This window comes from Podarcis raffonei, chromosome 1, assembly GCF_027172205.1.
Source record: "Podarcis raffonei isolate rPodRaf1 chromosome 1, rPodRaf1.pri, whole genome shotgun sequence".
Taxonomy (NCBI): Eukaryota; Metazoa; Chordata; class Lepidosauria; order Squamata; family Lacertidae; genus Podarcis; species Podarcis raffonei.
In genome coordinates, this window is record NC_070602.1 from 86,348,443 (window position 1) to 86,365,654 (window position 17,212).

At 46.1% G+C, this 17,212-nt stretch overlaps 1 protein-coding gene across 1 annotated transcript in view; it reads right to left on the reverse strand.

The window, feature by feature from the left end:
• Nucleotides 1-16,949, reverse strand: part of RUFY4 (RUN and FYVE domain containing 4) — a 28,095-nt gene extending 11,146 nt beyond the window's left edge. Inside the window, exons 1-11 of the mRNA XM_053375178.1 lie at nucleotides 16,590-16,949; nucleotides 13,899-13,919; nucleotides 12,912-12,975; nucleotides 12,519-12,625; nucleotides 9,439-9,567; nucleotides 7,492-7,598; nucleotides 6,615-6,758; nucleotides 5,942-6,005; nucleotides 3,282-5,325; nucleotides 2,289-2,406; nucleotides 1,669-1,815 (exon numbers count right to left, since the gene is read on the reverse strand). Of these exons, the coding sequence (XP_053231153.1) occupies nucleotides 1,669-1,815; nucleotides 2,289-2,406; nucleotides 3,282-5,325; nucleotides 5,942-6,005; nucleotides 6,615-6,758; nucleotides 7,492-7,598; nucleotides 9,439-9,567; nucleotides 12,519-12,625; nucleotides 12,912-12,957 (2,906 nt within the window). The 5' untranslated portion in view covers nucleotides 12,958-12,975; nucleotides 13,899-13,919; nucleotides 16,590-16,949. The remainder of the gene's footprint in view (nucleotides 1-1,668; nucleotides 1,816-2,288; nucleotides 2,407-3,281; nucleotides 5,326-5,941; nucleotides 6,006-6,614; nucleotides 6,759-7,491; nucleotides 7,599-9,438; nucleotides 9,568-12,518; nucleotides 12,626-12,911; nucleotides 12,976-13,898; nucleotides 13,920-16,589) is intronic.
• Between the last annotated feature and the right edge of the window lie 263 nt (nucleotides 16,950-17,212).

Genomic DNA, 17,212 nt, shown 5'->3' on the forward strand with positions numbered 1-17,212 from the left:
AGTCTGGATGAAATATAAAGACTTACTAGAGAGTAAAACTCCGAGGTGGCTATCACCAGTGGAGGCCAAGGCCCGAAAAAGACCCAATATGGAGGCCTATTGGCCGAAATATTGGGAATTGACTGAAAAAATTGGAGACAATTGGAAGTTGCAGAGCCAGGACAAACTAAAAAATAAGGTGCGAGACTGGCTACATTATGCTCAAATTCAAGAGGTTTTCAAAATGGACAAAAAAGTTGGTTTCCAGGTGGAAAAGTCGAAACTAGAGACAGAATTGTTAGAACCAAAGACAAAGCTGTTATCTAGAATGTATAACTTGCTGCTTATGTGGAATTTACAGGATGAGACAGTTAAATCTGCTATGATTAAATGGGCACAGGATGTTGGACACAACATTATGTTTGAAGACTGGGAAAGGTTATGGAACACCGGAATGAAATTCACGGCCAGTACGGCCTTGAAGGAAAACATTATGAAAATGATATACCGGTGGTACATGACCCCAGTCAAGTTAGCTAAGATACATCACCTGTCTGACAATAAATGTTGGAAGTGTAAGGAAGCAGAGGGGACTTTCTTTCACCTCTGGTGGACATGCCCAAAGGTTAAGGCTTTCTGGGAAATGATTTACAATGAGTTGAAAAAGGTATTTAGGTATACCTTTCCCAAGAAACCAGAGGCCTTCCTGTTGGGCATGGTAGACCAGAAAGTGTTAAAGAAGGACAGAACTTTGTTTATGTATGCTAGTACAGCAGCAAGAATACTCATCGCAAAGAACTGGAAGACACAAGATTTACCCACGCTGGAGGAATGGCAGACGCAGTTGATGGACTACATGGAGATAGCTGAACTGACCGGCAGAATCCGAGATTTGGATGTAGAAACAATTGAGGTGGACTGGAAAAAGTTTAAAGACTACTTGCAAAAGTATTACAAACTGTATGAATTTTAAGACGGTGCATGATTTGAAAATGATACGCTTTAGCAATTATGATTAAGTAAATAGTAAACTAAGTGATAAAAGAGAAAAGGAGATAATATGAAATTGAACATGTTACGTTTATTTTAAAGGTATAAAAATTCTGACATAATACATTGAATATAGATACATAACATGTAAAAGTTACAATAAGGTATGACATAAGGTAACAAATTGCTGACATTGTTAATATAAAGAACGCAGAATCGGAAGGGGTGGGGAAGTCCAATTTGGGATTTTTGTTAAAAAAAAAAAAAAATGGTTTCTTGTAAACTCCTTGTTTGTAATGTATAAAATTTGGAAAGAAACGTAATAAAAAATATTATAAAAAAAAAAAAATCAATGTGTTTTACAGACTGACCCTATGCAGTTTGAAGTAAGTACCAATGCAGCTCACTCCCAGGAACCTATACATAAGATTGCAGTTGTATTGATCTTAATGAACTGAATGCTATGCTTTGTATTGCTATTCTGTGGTGCTTGTATGTGTGTTGCTCTTTATCACTGCACTGCAGCTGAGGATTCCAGCTGGGAAGATGAGACTCTGGCTGGACTCTAGCTTATCTAGTGTGTTTTGATCTTTGTGGGATCCCCTCCCCCCAGTCCCCTAGTCTGCATTTCCAAAGCCAGCAGCATGAAGGGAGTGCGGCTCCCTTCTCCTCTGCTCCTCATGGACTCAGTTTACTCACCGTAGTAACTCCAGCAGTTTTCCTTTCATGTTGCAAATGGTTTCCCCCTGTTCTGACAGCTCCCCTTTGTACCTCTTCTCCTTCTCCTCCGATTCCTGTCGGCTTTTCTCCAGCAAAAGCAGCAACTGTTCTTTTTCCTGCTGAGACCTAAGCAGGAGGAAAGGAAACTACTGAATACATACACACTGTGAACATCTGTTGTTTCGAACCACTTTAATTGCAATGGCCTGTTTCAAAGAATCCTGGAGTAATATATGATTTCTTCAGCATTTCCTTAACACAGGACCTGGAGCACCTGAAGGGCACTCACAATTCTTTCTTTGCAGCTGAATCACCTGACATTTTATGACATCAGGTGATTGACAGGTGATTGGCCAGATCTAGTTCCCTATCTCTGCTTTATAGGAGCACAGGAAACTGACTTACACCAAGTCAAACCAATGGTCCATCTATCTCAGTACAGTGACCGGTAGCAGTTCTGCAGGGTTTGAGGCAGGGGTCTTCCTAGTCCTACTGGAGATGGGATATGAACTCTTCTCCGTGCAAAGCACCTGCTCTCTCCCTGAGCTACAGCCCTTCCCTTAAACCTACCATCCAATGAAATAGGCTCATGCTCTCACCGGCTCAGCTGCTCCATCAGCTGCATCATCGTTTGTTCCTTGGCAGCAAACATTTGCTTTGCTTGCTGCACATCAGCCGTCATTTTCTTCAGATGGTGAGTTAGACACTGAGGGGAATCAGGTAAAGGGGGGGAGCACAATAGAAAATCAGTGGGTCCCAGTTAGAGAGATCACACAGACCCAGGAGCATGCAACTGTGGGGGTATTGCCAAGGCTTCAAATTCGACTGCTGCGTTTTCAAGGCTGTAGCAGCATCTGCAAAATGAGTTGCTGGGGCAGCACTCCTTCAGAAAATGCCATTGGTAATGGACTGCGAAACTCCAGAACTTACTTAGCTGCTTTTTTTGCCCAGCACTCTAAATGAGCCTATATTTTTGCTCACAATACTTTCTGGCCTGGAGCTTCACCAGCACACCAGGACTTTGCATAGAAAAAATGGTTTTACTTTTTTCTGATACACACACTGTTTGTTCCTGTCTCCAATGCCCCCCCTTGAAATAATGCTGCAGAAAAACATAGCTTTTAAGTTAATGGTTTGATTTTATTTTTGAAAAAATAAATCAAAATTAGGGGATTGGTTTTTAGAGACCAAATGTTTAGTTTCAATTTCCAGATTTGAGTATTGAAATTCAAGTTTTGTCACATAAATTTGAGGATTGCCTAAAATCTGAGTCCTAGATGAACCTCTAGATTCACCCCAAATTTAAGAGTTCAGCACCTGACATATAAAACTCAAACTTCATAGTTATTTTGACTTGCCATACATGTGAGCTAGTCAACATGGTGCCCACCATATGTGGTTGGACTCCAACTTCCAGCATCCCTGGCCACTGGCTACACTGGCTGGGGCTGATGGGAGTTGGAGTCCAACAACTTCTGGAGGCCACCACATTGGCTACCCCTTCTGCAGACTTTCTCTCACTGGAGAAGAGGGATGCCAGTTGCAGGCAGTGCCTCCATATGGTCAGGATCAGTAGCACACCATTTCTCAACTATCATGTATCTTCACATTGTACATGGAACATGAGTCCCTTACCTTCCCATGGGCACTAGGCTTAGCACCGGCCCCTTTCTTGACAGGACTCGCCGCATCTTGCAGCCCATCGACCTGAAGAAACTCTGTGTTCATTGGCCGTGACCCTGCTCCTCCATGGCTGTTTTCCTCAGTGATGCCCTTCTTCCTGACCAGGTCCCTGCCTTTTTCATCTCTGGCCCCGCAGGCCGAGTCCAGCACAGTGACAGGAGGAGGCCATGTCCTCTCTAGAGCGCCTTCCTCCCTGGGCCATTCCCAGCCCTGCTCCAAGTCTTCACTCAGCTGCTCCGCCATGTTTGTGGCCCACATCTTCTCCTGTTCCAGTTGTTCCAGTTGATTTCTCAGCTGCAGGCACTCTTCCCTGAGGGCTGAGGCCACTACTTCATTTGTCTCCTGCAAGGATATCTGTTGTGCTTTGCTGGTGGCCTTGAGCTCCTCCAGCTCTTTCCGAAGCTGTGTAGCCTCCTGTGTCCGTCCGTCCAGAGCAGAAGCCATGCTCTCAGCTTGCATTGCCAAGGCCTCTCTTTCTTTGAGGGCTTGCTGCAAGGTGGCCCGCAGCTGCTGCCTCTCCTCTTGCAGTGTGGCCACCTCCTTTTCAAAAGTTCCCAGCTGGTTCCCTAGTTCCTGCAAAGTCCTTTCATGCCTGGCCTGCTCCTCAACAGCTTGAGCTTCCAGCTGAGACTTCTTGCTGGCCGCTTCCTCTAAATGAGCCTCCAGCGTAGTGTTTTTCTCCAGGGCGTCCTGTAGCTGGGCCAACTGGCTATTCAACTCTCTTTGCAAACCCTGAGCTGCTTCTTCCTTGACCCTTAGGACCTTCACTTGCTCCTCCAGAGATGTCCGGAGAGTGGCAACATGCTCCTGACATGCCGACAGCTCCTTCTGAAGGTCCTGAACCTCTAGTTTTGAAAACACCAGACTTTTCTCCTGGGACACCAGAGTTTCCATAAGAGTCTCCTTCTCCCTCTCTAGTACCTGTATCTCAGCAAGGCTCCTCTCCAATTTCCCCCTTAGAGGACCCCATTCCAACATGGATGGATGTTCTTCCCTTTCTGCTGGCCTGCAGCTCATGCCTTCTGGCTGCTCCTCATTCATTCCCAGCTGGCCACCTTGGCTTTTCAGAGCTACCGCTTGGGCTTCCCACTTCTCCAAGCTCTCTTCGCACACCTTCAGCTTCTCCTGCAGGCCCTGACACCGAGAGACCAGCTGCTGGCGCCTCAACTCTTGGGCCTCAATGTCTGCCAAGTGCTTCCTCCTCTCTGCCTCCTGAGAACTCAGCCTTTGCTCTGCCTCCTCTAGAGACCTCTCAGCGGCATCTCTCTTGGACCAGGCCTCCTGGCATTCGCTAGTCAGGTTGGCAACCTTGTCCTCTGCCTCCCTGAGGGCCTTGATGGTTTTGGCCAACTCCTGCTGCTGTTTTTCCTGCTCATCCATCTTCTCCTTGTGTTGCTGCTCATGTTTTGCCCGCTCCTCTTTCAGAAGCTGGTTTTCCTCCAAAAGGGCTAGTCTCAGAGATGCATTCTCCTCTTTTTGCTGGGCCAACTTTTGCCGCAAAGCAGCAAGCTCCCACATCAGTGTTTTGAAGTCCTGCTTCCACCTGGTGTCACCTTCAGTAGGTGGCCTCTCCATCTTTCCACACAGGCAGTGATCTGTCTGATGAAGCAGGGAACATCGTTCCTTGATGGAAGAGATGCTTCCTGGCTGCTCCTTGCTCAGCTTCTCCACTTGGGTCTGCAGCTCACCATTTCCCTTCTGCACCTCCTTGCCAGCAGCTGGATCCGCTTCCATAAAATGACTCAGCTTCAAGAGAGCACCCATCTGCAGCAGACTGTTCTTCCTGCTTCTCCAGATCCCAACCCATTTCTCCATGGAGTTTTCCAGCCCAGCACTGAGTCGATCATCAGCAGTTGGCTCAACAGCATGTTGGTCACTAGTGGTTCTTGGCGAGCTCTCATGAACTTTGGTGGCCCCTTGGTGGTTCCCGCAGTCTCTGTTTGAGTTCCCAACCTATGGTCAACAAACACATAAATTGTTTGGTACAGAGTGATGGGATAAGGCTGGATCCTAAGAAATTAGAGTATTATCAATGGGTGCTAGATTCAAAAGTTGGTTCACAGCCAGGAATAAAGGCCTCTAAACTACTGTGAATGAAAAAAGTGAACAAGAGGCTGAACAACAATCTAAGGTTTGCCAAGTTAGGAGCCCCCTCCCTTTTTAATGCGAGGTAAGATAAAGACAGACACACCATTTCTAAAGTAATGAGGACAGGTTTTGAAGTGCCCCCAGAGTGTTTAATACAAATGTACCCTTTCCTTTCTTAGTGTGAGCTCCACAAAACTGGCTCTGCACATCTGAGGTGAGGAAAAGCCAGCTGTAGAGAGTGTTGTTTGACTACAGCCCATGCCACCACCAAGACACGTTTCCCTAGTCCAGGAATGGGGAATGAGTAACAACCACAGGCCTCCTGTGTTTGGGCTGGGAAGGGGTTGCAGGTTCTAGATCCATTTTCATGACAGGGAAAGGAAAAGCTCTCAAGGTACACCAGTGATCCAAAATCATTGCTGGGGTCTTAGGGCAGGAAGTATTTTGCAACAGGATAGGCAAGGAAGTGGGGAATATGTACCTCAGAGGATGCTTCCTTCTGCTGGGAGTGCATAGCAGCTGGGTTGGAACATCGTGGCAAAACCCTTGAAGAGATCAAAGCAGCGGATTTGCAAGGATGCTGATGATATCAGTATTAGCATCCAGAGATACACTTAGCCTGTACTAGAAAGTGGGTTTTTGGCAGCTCCAGCTCTTTGGGATCAATTACTAGCTGAAATCAGACAGGTGTCTCCCATGATGATATTTAGGTGCCTAAATGAAGACATTTTTGTTTAGGAAGGCTTTCCCGGAGGTGTAGCCCAGTCATTTATGGAAGGCCAATTTTATGAAATTGTTTTGTTATTTTTAGCATTTGTATGGCTGTTTTTGCTGTTTTAGTTTGCTGAACTGATTCTGTTAGTGCAGAGCTTGCATCTCAGTACTTTTTTCTGTTTCTACGAGGTTTACCACTTCCGTGGCTTTATGCTGTGAAGCCGCCTGCAAAATAACAGAAGCTTAGCAGTAGCAGAACAAGACCTGAACCAAATGCTCTGGTGTGAAAACTTTTGAGGAGGGAAGAGCACCTTCTGCTGGTGAAAACATGCAACAAAGCCCCTCCCCTCGCCCGCTTCCTTTGACTGCCTTACTCAGAAAGCTCAGAGTGGGGAGGCTGTATCTGCATCCATGGAAAATACGCAGCGCCTGCTACTCACTCAGAGACCATGGGCCACGCAGCATCCAGGTCTCCTCTGCGCAGGGCCAGGTGAAAAGCCATGCCATCCAGCTCATAGAGGAAGCCCAAGATGTCCGTCCACAGCTTTCGATCCAAGAAAGGGCTGCGTGCGTAGTACCACTCACTGCAAAGAGCAAACCATAAATACATACATAGCAGAGACTTTAAACAAACTCATTGTGCTGGGGGACTCTAACCTTTTGGGGCCTAGGAGCACATTTGGAAATCTAAGAAAATGTCCTGGGTGCCACAAAATGCTCATCTCACAGAGGAACACGGGCAATGCTCAAACCTCCCCCCACCCCAAACCAAACGACGACAGCAACAATGGGAAAAATACCTACATGAACCTCAAAACAAATAACGCAGAGATAGAAAAGCAGCTGGCCCATATAAATCCATACAGAATTTTGTAATGCAGTTATCTTAAAGTTTTTTTTAAATGTTTTATATATTCCATTTTTACTATACATTGTTAAAAGATTAGTTGCTTGCTCTTTCAGAAACATTTATTGGGAGGTGGTTTATAAATCCTTAAATGAATGAATGAATGAATGAATGGAAAATAATAGCAACAACCACCTGCCACCTTTCTCTAAGCCATAGAAGTCTTACTATTTTGAAGAATAAAAAACTGGGAGGGACAGAGAGGCTTGGCAGCTACCAGGAGTGTGTGTGTGCATCTCAGGGCACTGTGGTGCCCACAGGTGTCACCTTGGAGATCCCTGTGCTATCCCAACTTCCCCATCGTTCTGCCCCCTTCCTTTGCACTATATGAGGATAGTGTGCAACCTTGTTTTCCTGCATCGCAAGCTTCCTCTCCCACTGCCATGCCACTTTCACCTTCAAGCTCTTACCTGATGACTTCTGGTTCCATGAAACAAAGCTGCAAGGTCTCCGCCAGCTGCCGATGGACAAGGCAATAACGAATAAAAGCACGGCCCTTCCCCACGGCTGTTTTCAGCTACCAAGGAAAACAGATTCACATTCAAAGGTGGGAAAGCCTCCAAGAGGTGCCCTATTCATTAGGTGATTCTTTACTGACACCATCTCTACCCCATCTGGCCTGGCATAAATTCTGGGTTTGGGGTTCAAGAAGAACAACCAAAGGGCTATGCCCACTGCCCCTCTGCATTTGCTGCCTGGGACGGTCACCACACACTGCCCAATGCTAGGGCTGGCCCTGAAAATATGGCATGATTTCCCTGTGATTATTCAGCAGTTCTTTTATATACTGTTTATAATAATATCAATGCTCCTGTGCAATCCTTAGGTAAAGGTAAAAGGACCCCTGACCATTAAGTCCAGTCGTGACCGACTCTGGGGTTGCGGCGCTCATCTCGCTTTATTGGCCGAGGGAGCCGGCGTACAGCTTCTGGGTCATGTGGCCAGCATGACCAAGCCACTTCTGGCGAACCAGAGCAGTGCACGGAAACACCGTTTACCTTCCCGCCGGAGCAGTACCTATTTATCTACTTGCACTTTGACGTGCTTTTGAACTGGTAGGTTGGCAGGACCAGGGACTGAGCAATGGGAGCTCACCCTGTCGTGGGACCTTCTGATCAGCAAGTCCTAGGCTCTGTGGTTTAACCCACAGCACCACCCGCATCCCTATGCAATCCTTAGTAGTTCATTAAAAACACCCCACTAAGAAAAACATGTCCATGTGCTTAATTGTAGATAACAAACAAAGAATCAAAGAATCACAGAGCTGTAGAGTTGGAAGGGATGGCAAAGGTCATTCAATCCAACCCCTTGCAATGCAAGAATTTTTTGCCCAATGTGGGGCTCAGACCCATGACTTTGTGATTAAGAATCTAAAGCTCTGCCAACTGAGCTATCCCAGTATCAGCTGAGCTATCCTGTTATGGTGTATGGCTCTTAACAATGAAAAACAGTGCTGTATTCTTAAATTAGTTTTGCATAAAGCACAGTAAGATGTGAAAGAATATGTGAACAGCCCAGGTGTAAGGCACACTCGAGTCTTCCCCAACCTGGTGCCCTCCAAATGTTTTGCACTACAACTCCCATCAGCCACACCCAGCCCAAGGCACCAGATTTAGGGGAGGCTCCCTTATCAAATAACCCCTAAGGGCTGTTTGCCCTTGTTAATATGAGCATCCTTTTGATCACTAGAACAAATGATGTGCAGCATCTCCCTGATTCCTGGTCCCTGCTCTGCAGGATCTCCTTCCAATGAGAAGCAATGCCTCAAGCAGACCCTGTTGACAAGAGACAGTGCCATCACATCGTACCTCTGGGTGGGGAGCGTAGCCAGGATTTATTTTGAGGGCAGGAATGGGTACATGTGAAGAACCGGGGAAGGAGAAAGGGAGACATGGGCATAGCTGGGGGGGCAGGCTTTATGTTAGGGGGGCAGAATCAAGTTATCTGTGATGCAATTGGTCAGTTTTTAAAGTATTTTTCTTTATTTACTTGATTGGGGGGCACGTGCCCCCCTGGCTATGCCCACGTCTCCCTTTCTCCTTCCCCAATTCTTCACATGTACCCATTCCTGCCCCCAACACTCACAAGTTGTGGAAATTTATCCCCACAAAGATGCATCTGGAACATTTATTGTGTAGTTTTTGTCATACACTGAAGGTGCAGCTCTGGCCTCTGACAACGCAAGATGCAAATTCGAGGTTCCACCCTATTCTCTGGACTGTTTTAACTGTTTTAACTGTTTTTCGCATTGTATTTTAAATTGGTTGTAACCTGCCCTGGGACCACATAGTGAAGGATGAGTAAGAAATTGAATAAATAATAGTGGCGATACTATTAATAGCATCAGCCAATCTTACTTTGTCGAGGGAGGTGACATGTTGCACCCCTGCATGCACACCACTGTGCAGCCTGGTCAGAACTCGGATCAGGAAGTCCCAGTAATCTTTCCTTTGCCCAAAGAGGTTTCTCTTTTCTTTCAGATCATACTATAATAACCAAGCAGAGGCGGGGAGGGAGGAACGATAATGGCATTGTTAATTTTTATTTACTCATCTGCATTATTTGTATCCCACACCTAACAATTAAAAACGCAACACACTGAAAACGTTGGCAGCATTAAGATACATTCAACAGTGTAAACAAGTTTTGATGGATGCGATAATGAAATACTGAATGGTATACAGTGGTACCTCGGGTTAAGAACTTAATTCGTTCTGGAGGTCCATTCTTAACCTGAAACTGTTCTTAACCTTAGCTAATGGGGCCACCCGCTGCCGCTGTGCTGCCGCCGCACAATTTCTGTTCTCATCCTGAAGCAAAGTTCTTAGCCCGAGGTACTATTTCTGGGTTAGTGGAGTCTGTAACCTGAAGCGTCTGTAACCCAAGGTACCACTGTATATTTTTTGTAAAATATGCAGGGATTTATGATATATAAAATGAACCATGGAAAGAAAAGAAGGGAAGTCACCAATATCTTAAGGATGTAAAATGAGAATTTTAAATTGTAAAACAGAAAACTTAATAAAATTATATTGGTACCTTGGTACAGTGGTGCCTCGCAAGACGAAATTAATTCGTTCTGTGAATTTTTTCGTCTAGCGAATTTTTCGTCTTGCGAAGCACGAAATCCCATAGGAATGCATTGAAAATCAATTAATGCGTTCCTATGGTCAAAAAAAGTCCAAACAAAGCCAAATTTGGTACAACAAGAGTTTATTAAGTGCTCTTTAAAGTCACACATACTGTAAAGAGCATTTCAAAATTCAAACCCAGAATTTTTTTAAAAAAACAGCAGAGTGGCCCAATGGTCTCAGAAAATCATAAAAATGCAGGGAAACAAACACAAGCTTCCAGATTCTTGCAAACCCCTCCCCAACTGTTCCCCCAGCCACCCAGCACACAGAAATTCAAATCCAGAAAAATCATAAAAATGCAGAAAAAAAACCACAAGCTTCCAGATTCTTGCAAACCCCTCCCCAACACCAAGTCCTTGAATTCCAAACACCCCAACCCAAAACCAACCCCCCCCAAGTTTTAAAAGCTTAACTTACCAAATGGCTGCAAAAGAAGTTTTGGAAAAGCTTCAAAAATCACCAAAGTCTTTAAAAACCTCAAAAAAGGCTACTATGTACACTGCGTTCTATGAGTTGCTCCTCGAAGTCAAGTCGCAACTGTATTAACGGTGTTAAGAAAAAGGAAACAAACTTGCAAGACGTTTTCGTCTTGCGAAGCAAGCCCATAGGGAAATTTGTCTTGCGAAGCAGCTCAAAAAACGGAAAACCCTTTCGTCTAGCGAGTTTTCCGTCTTGCGAGGCATTCGTCTTGCGGGGCACCACTGTACCTTGGTTCTCAAATGCCTTGGTACTCAAACAACCGGGAACCCAAACACTGCAAACCCGGAAGTAAGTCTTCCAGGTTGCGAACTTTTATCAGGAGCCGAACGTGCTCAGTTTTGAGTGCTACACTTCTGTTTTGAGTGCCACACTTCCATTTTGAATGTTATGCTGAGGTCTGCCAGTATGGTGTAGTGGTTAAGAGCGGTAGACTCGTAATCTGGTGAACCGGGTTCTTGTCTCCACTCCTCCACATGCAGCTGCTGGGTGACCTTGGGCTAGTCACACTTCTTTGAAGTCTCTCAGCCTCACAGAGTTTGTTGTGGGGAAGAAAGGGAAAGGAGAATGTTAGCCGCTTTGAGACTCCTTCGGGTAGTGATAAAGCGGGATATCAAATCCAAAGTCTTCTTCTTCTCTTATTTGTGTTTTTATGGCTCTTTTTGTGTTTTTGTGACTGTGTGGACCCCAGTTCAGCTACTGATTGATTGTGTGATTGCAGTCCATTGTTTATTGCTTTCATTTTATGGATCAATTGTTTCATTAGATAGCAAAATGCATGTTAAATTGCTGTTTTATGGGTTGTTTTTAAAAGTCTGGAATGGATTAATTCATTTTGCATTACTTTCTATGGGAAAGCGCACCTTGGTTTTGGAACACTTTGGTTTTGGAACAGACTGCCAGAATGGATTAAGTTTGAGAACCAAGATACCACTGTATATTTTAAAAAAACCCTATTAAAATGCAACACCAATCAAGCAACAAGAAGTTACACAGATGTTTCAGTTGCCACCAGTAAAACAACAGACGAGGATACACAGCAACACCACTGCAAGGTTCCATGGATAAAAATGTATGGATCCAAGAAGCTGAGAAAATGGAAGAAGTCTTCACCTGCCACTGGAAAGAGGCTAAGATAGGCTCAAGACCAGTCTCTCAAGGGAGGGGCATCCACCAATAGGCCCTTTTCACAGTAGCCACCCATCACACTTTCAAGCCTCCCAAGATCTTAGGGTCCAGGGTTGTTCATGTGGATGTTTTACTGCTTTAACTTGTTGACTTGCCTCTGAATACCAGCTGCTGGGAATTGCAAGCAGGGTGACTGCTGCTGTGTACCGGTCCCGCCTGCAGGTTTTCCATGGGCATCAGGTTGCCTATGGTCAGAAGAAGTTGCTGGACTGGATGGACCTTTGCCCTGATCCAGCAGGGTTTGCCTTGTGCTCTGACCTTCTTGTAAGCTGCTCCGAGCATTGTGACTGCACTGTGTGGGCAGGGCATACATTTGCTTTTGAAAGAACAATAATAGCTAACTAAGTTGGGCCCTTTGCGTTCGTATTAATGGGCTGCAGTTGCAGCACAGAAAAAATAGAAATGAACGAAAAACCTGCCCTCTCGGATATTTATCACATAGCTTAAGATGGCACAACCTCGAGGATCACCCGCACTTTGCTACAGGATGCAGAAAAGGTTCGTGGGAAGAGCAGCACCAGAGCGGGGCAGCATGAGTCACATGCTGCAGACTTTGTGGGTGCACCAACATAAGCTGCAGTTTGCACGATGTCTGCTTCCATCACATCATCAACCCAAGTCTGTTAGAGGTGCCTTACCTGCAACAGGAACTCCAGCTGGGCACAGAATTGTTGCAGCTCCCGACTCCCGTCTGTCACCGGTAGTCCCTGCTCCTGGTAGTTTTTGTTTAACTCGGTCACGGTATCTAGATAAAGCAAGGGGTGCAATTAAGCCACATTCCAAAGCATTAAATGTTCCAGCCCTGCTACCCTACTACGCCCTGTAATCCAGGGCAGGACAATAGGTTTATAGCCAAAATAGCACCTCCGGGAAACAAGAGGGAGATATCTGCAAGCATTGGGGAACCCAGAGATTTGGAGGTGCACATGATAGTTAACACAAGAGGGGAAAGACCCCCAAATCATGTTTTGTATGCATGCGCTCACATGGAGGAAAGGGAAGAAGCACATAAGAAAATCATGTGCACTTACTCTTTAAGTCCTTGACCACACGAAGAATCTCTTTGTCGCTGGCCATAGCTCTGCCTCAGCTTGCCTACAAAGCAAACAACCATTCATGAGGAGAGGGGTGGAGAGCCTTTTTTGTCCCCTGAGCCCAAGTGTAGCAAGGTTAAAGGTAAAGGACCCCTGGACAGTTAAGTCCAGTCAGAGGCGACTATGGGGTTGCAGCGCTCATTTTGCTTTCAGGCTGAGTGAGCCGGCATTTGTCCACAGACAGCTTTCCAGGTCTTGTGGCCAGCATGACTAAACCACTTCTGGTGCAACGGAACACCGTGATGGAAACCAGAGTGCACGGAAATGCCGTTTACCTTCCCACCGCAGCGGTATCTATTTATCTACTTTCACTGGTGTGCTTTCGAACTGCTAGGTTGGCAGGAGCAGAGACAGAGCAACGGAAGCTCAGCCCATTGCGGGGATTCGAACTGCCGGCCTTTCGATCGGCAAGCCCAAGAGGCTCAGTGGTTTATACCACAGCGGCACCCTGGGCAACAAAAAAACAAAAAAACAAACAAACAGGGGAAAATATGCACATGGTTGGCTATTACTTGCAGCAATGCTCCACCATGCTCACGGGAAGGCAATATATCATGCTAATGACATTTGATGGTGACTAGCACTACTGCAATGCTAAAGGAAAAACCTGGTGTGTGTTTTCCCTGCATCCAGAAAGGACCCAAGATTCTGAGCAATCATTCCTTCCCTAAATACACAAGGAACTAAAGCAACTAGTTTCAAGTGGCCAGAATTGACCCAGGCTAGGCCTTTCACAAGGATGTCATCTGCAACTGTAGTGGTATTTTCTGTAGCCTTACCCAGCCCACAATACAGCCATTTGCTTACAGCTAACACTGCTTCTGCTTCTTTCTCCACACATTGTCCCCATTTCCCAGGCTGTGTATGCTCCATACATTTAAAGCACCCCCCGAAGAATCATCCGAGCTTTAGTTTAATACTCACATAGCTACATTTCCCAGGATTCTGGGGAGGGGAGAGAGAGAGAGAAGTGTTTTAAACATACTTTAAATGTAGGCATACACTTTTCTAAGGCATCTCTGTGACTTTTTCCATACAGTTCACCCATAAAGCCCACCCCCCAGGGCTGTGGTAAAGAGGTGGATTAGGGGACCTGAGCCTTGGGTCTTTTGTGCTGGGGCCCAGACCTCCTGCCTCCTCCCCACACTTTTGAAAATTATTTTTTTTTCAACATTGCTTACAGGACAGCTAAGAATACTATGACAAAGCAGACTGCTGGTGAAACCCAGTCACTCACCCTTGCACATGTTAATAATTGAATGGAGTGGGGAAGGAAATTTTGTGTGTGTGTGTGTGTGAGAGAGAGAGAGAGAGAGACTGTAAATGCATTTTGTGTAATCGTATTTTTACACGGCTTTTAATGTCTGAGAGAGACAGAGGGAGAGACAGAGAGAGTCACATTTATTCTCAGGACCAACTCTGGAGTGGGAGGAGAAAAACAAGAACACCACTCCCAAAATTGCTCTAGAAAGCCAAACAAACATGCCATTTCTCTCCAGCCATCTAGCACACTTTTCTACTCATAGCTTTGCCTGAGAAATGCTGGCCACACAATAGCAACTGCTACCTGTTTCTCTCCTTTGCCAAAACAGTTGGTACTAAAACAAGTCTTGTGTGCAGATACATGAATTTCTGTATGCTCTCATGCAAAAGTTGAATAGGTCCCAGCTCTAAAGATTCTCTTACATCTAAGCTGAATATTCCCTACTTCCTGAATCCGTGGGGTGTGGGTCTAGCCTGAACACACTGTGGCGTGGTGGGCCCTGCCTCACAGACACCTCTTTGACTTGGTTTTTTTCCTGCAACGAATTGAAAATATAATGCTTCAAGAAACTTGAGAACTAGCCACAGTGTCTGCGTGAGATCTTCAGCTTGAGATATCAGGGCAGATTTGAGAGTTTTATGCAGATGAAGCCTGCCTCCTGGCACCCCTTGGCCCTTTCCCTGATTTCTCTGCCCTCCTGGGACAAAGTCCCACCACTAAGCACTGCTACCTATGTCCTTCTGTGTAGCCAGAGGACTGGAGCTCCCACACATACCTGGTCTGAGAGACTGGATCTCAGCTGAGCACTGCATTAAGCGCTTGTCTCTGTCCTGGTGCCTCAGGACTCATCTGTTTGAGACCAGGGGCATCTGCTGGCAGCTTCCTCTTTCCTCTGCAAGTCATTGCTTCCCAAAGGCAAAGCATATGAGGAAATCCCCCTGGATTCCAGGCAAGGCAGCAGGGGAGGAGGCCTCAACCAGCAGCACCCTGCCCACAAGCTACTGTTTCTGGAGTTTAGCCTTAAAAGCAGTGCCGTATTTACATATAAGCTAAACAATCTATAGCAGGCTTCCTCAGCCTCAGCCCTCCAGATGTTTTTGGCAGGACCAGTGGTCAGAGATGATGAGAACTGTACTCTCAAAACATCTGGAGGGCCAAGGTTGAGGGAGCCTGATCTATAGCTTAGAGCCCCACTCTCTTGGCCCCCCCCAAAAAAATTTAAGGGGGGAAAGCTGGATGTACATTTCCAAAATATAAGATAAAAAACAAATAAAATAAAACGTACATACATCAACAGTGTTTTGTGTTGCATAGGCTGCTTAATAGCTTAATAATTATTTCACTATTAATATACTTCTTCTGAATTGTATTTCACTATTAATATACAGTGGACGCTCGGGTTGCGAACATGATTTGTGCGGGATGCATGTTTGCAACCTGCAGCGTTTGCAACCCGCGTCTGCGCATGTGCGGGTTGCGATTTGGTGCTTCTGCACATGCGCAAAGCAAAATTTTGCGCTTCTGCGTATGCACAACCGCCGAAACCTGGAAGTAAACTGTTCCGGTACTTCTGGGTTTCAGCGGTCCGCAACCCAAAAAAACGCAACCTGAAGCGGCTGTAACCCGAGGTATGACTGTACTTCTTAATTGTATTTCAGTTCAACAATTACTTTGATAAAATACATATTTTGTTATGTGCAAATGGCTTTAGATACCTATTAGGTCCATAAATTACCATATAGCATATATTCAACACACACAAAAACCAGCGACAATTTGTAGTTGACAAAGGACAGCTATAAAAGGCCCCATTACCTTCAATAACTTAGGGCCTCATCAAACCTAAATCCGGCCCTGCTTGCAAGCCCCGATTCAAATGCCACAGCGCGGCATTCAGCCCTCGACGGGCAGCCTTGCAGAGCGGAAAGGGAGCAAGACGCCAGGACCGAAAGAAGGGCAAAGCCCTGCTGATCTTTCTCTTTCTCTCTCTGTTCACACACACGCTTTCTCTTTCTCTCTCAAAGCCGGATGACTTGCGCCCTTGTGTCAAAGAGGGGGAGCATTTATCCGGTGCTCAGAATTGCACAGAAACCGAAACTGACTACACCGGAGATAACAAACTTCAGAGAAGCCTCTTGCAAGTTTCAGTGAAGGAGTCCCAACGGTGGAAGATTATTTGCGGGGCGAACGGGTTGTGTGAAAGCGACAGGGGGCTCCACTCTCCCGTGTAAACACTCTCCTGAGCGCAGGCGTTAGGGTCACAATATGGGGCCGGCACTTCGCGACGGCGCGTTGTGAGAGTGTCCCTCGTCTAGGGCAAAGCCAAGCACCAGCCTGGCTGCGAGACTCACCCTCCTGCCTTCGCTCTCCGATCCTTGGCACAGGAGAGGAAAAAGCAGACTCCGCCTCTCCCGATCTGTACCTGAGGACGGAAACCAGGAAGCAACGCCCACCTTGGCGCAAGGCGTTCCAGCCAGCGCCTTTTCCGCATCTGGAGCTGCGGGCGCGCAGCCACCAAGGCTTCCCCTAAGAGGAAGGGCCAAGTCAAAGAGCCGCGTGTGTGTGTGTGTGTGTGCGCGCGCGCGCGCCTGAGCTGGCAAAACTGAGGCTCTCGACGATGCCGAAGTTGGTTACTAGTTCCCAATTCCTCATTTGCTCCAAATCTAAAAAAAAGGAGGAAAAGTTCATTACGTCACTGAACTCCAAAATCAGCTTTGGGGTTCCCCTCACATCATATATCTCTACGACTGGGGGACTCTCGACTTCGAGGCCATGGGCGCAGCTATGTGATGGGGAGAGGGACAGCTGCCCCCTCCAGTGCCGGATTTATGTACTGTATAAGATAAACAAGCTATAGCTTAGGGCCCCACTCTCTTGGGGGCTCCAAAAAAAAAAATTAAAGGAAAGAAAAACTCGATACTTCTTCTTAATTGTATTTCAGTTTAACAACTACTTTGATAAAGTATGTAAAAAA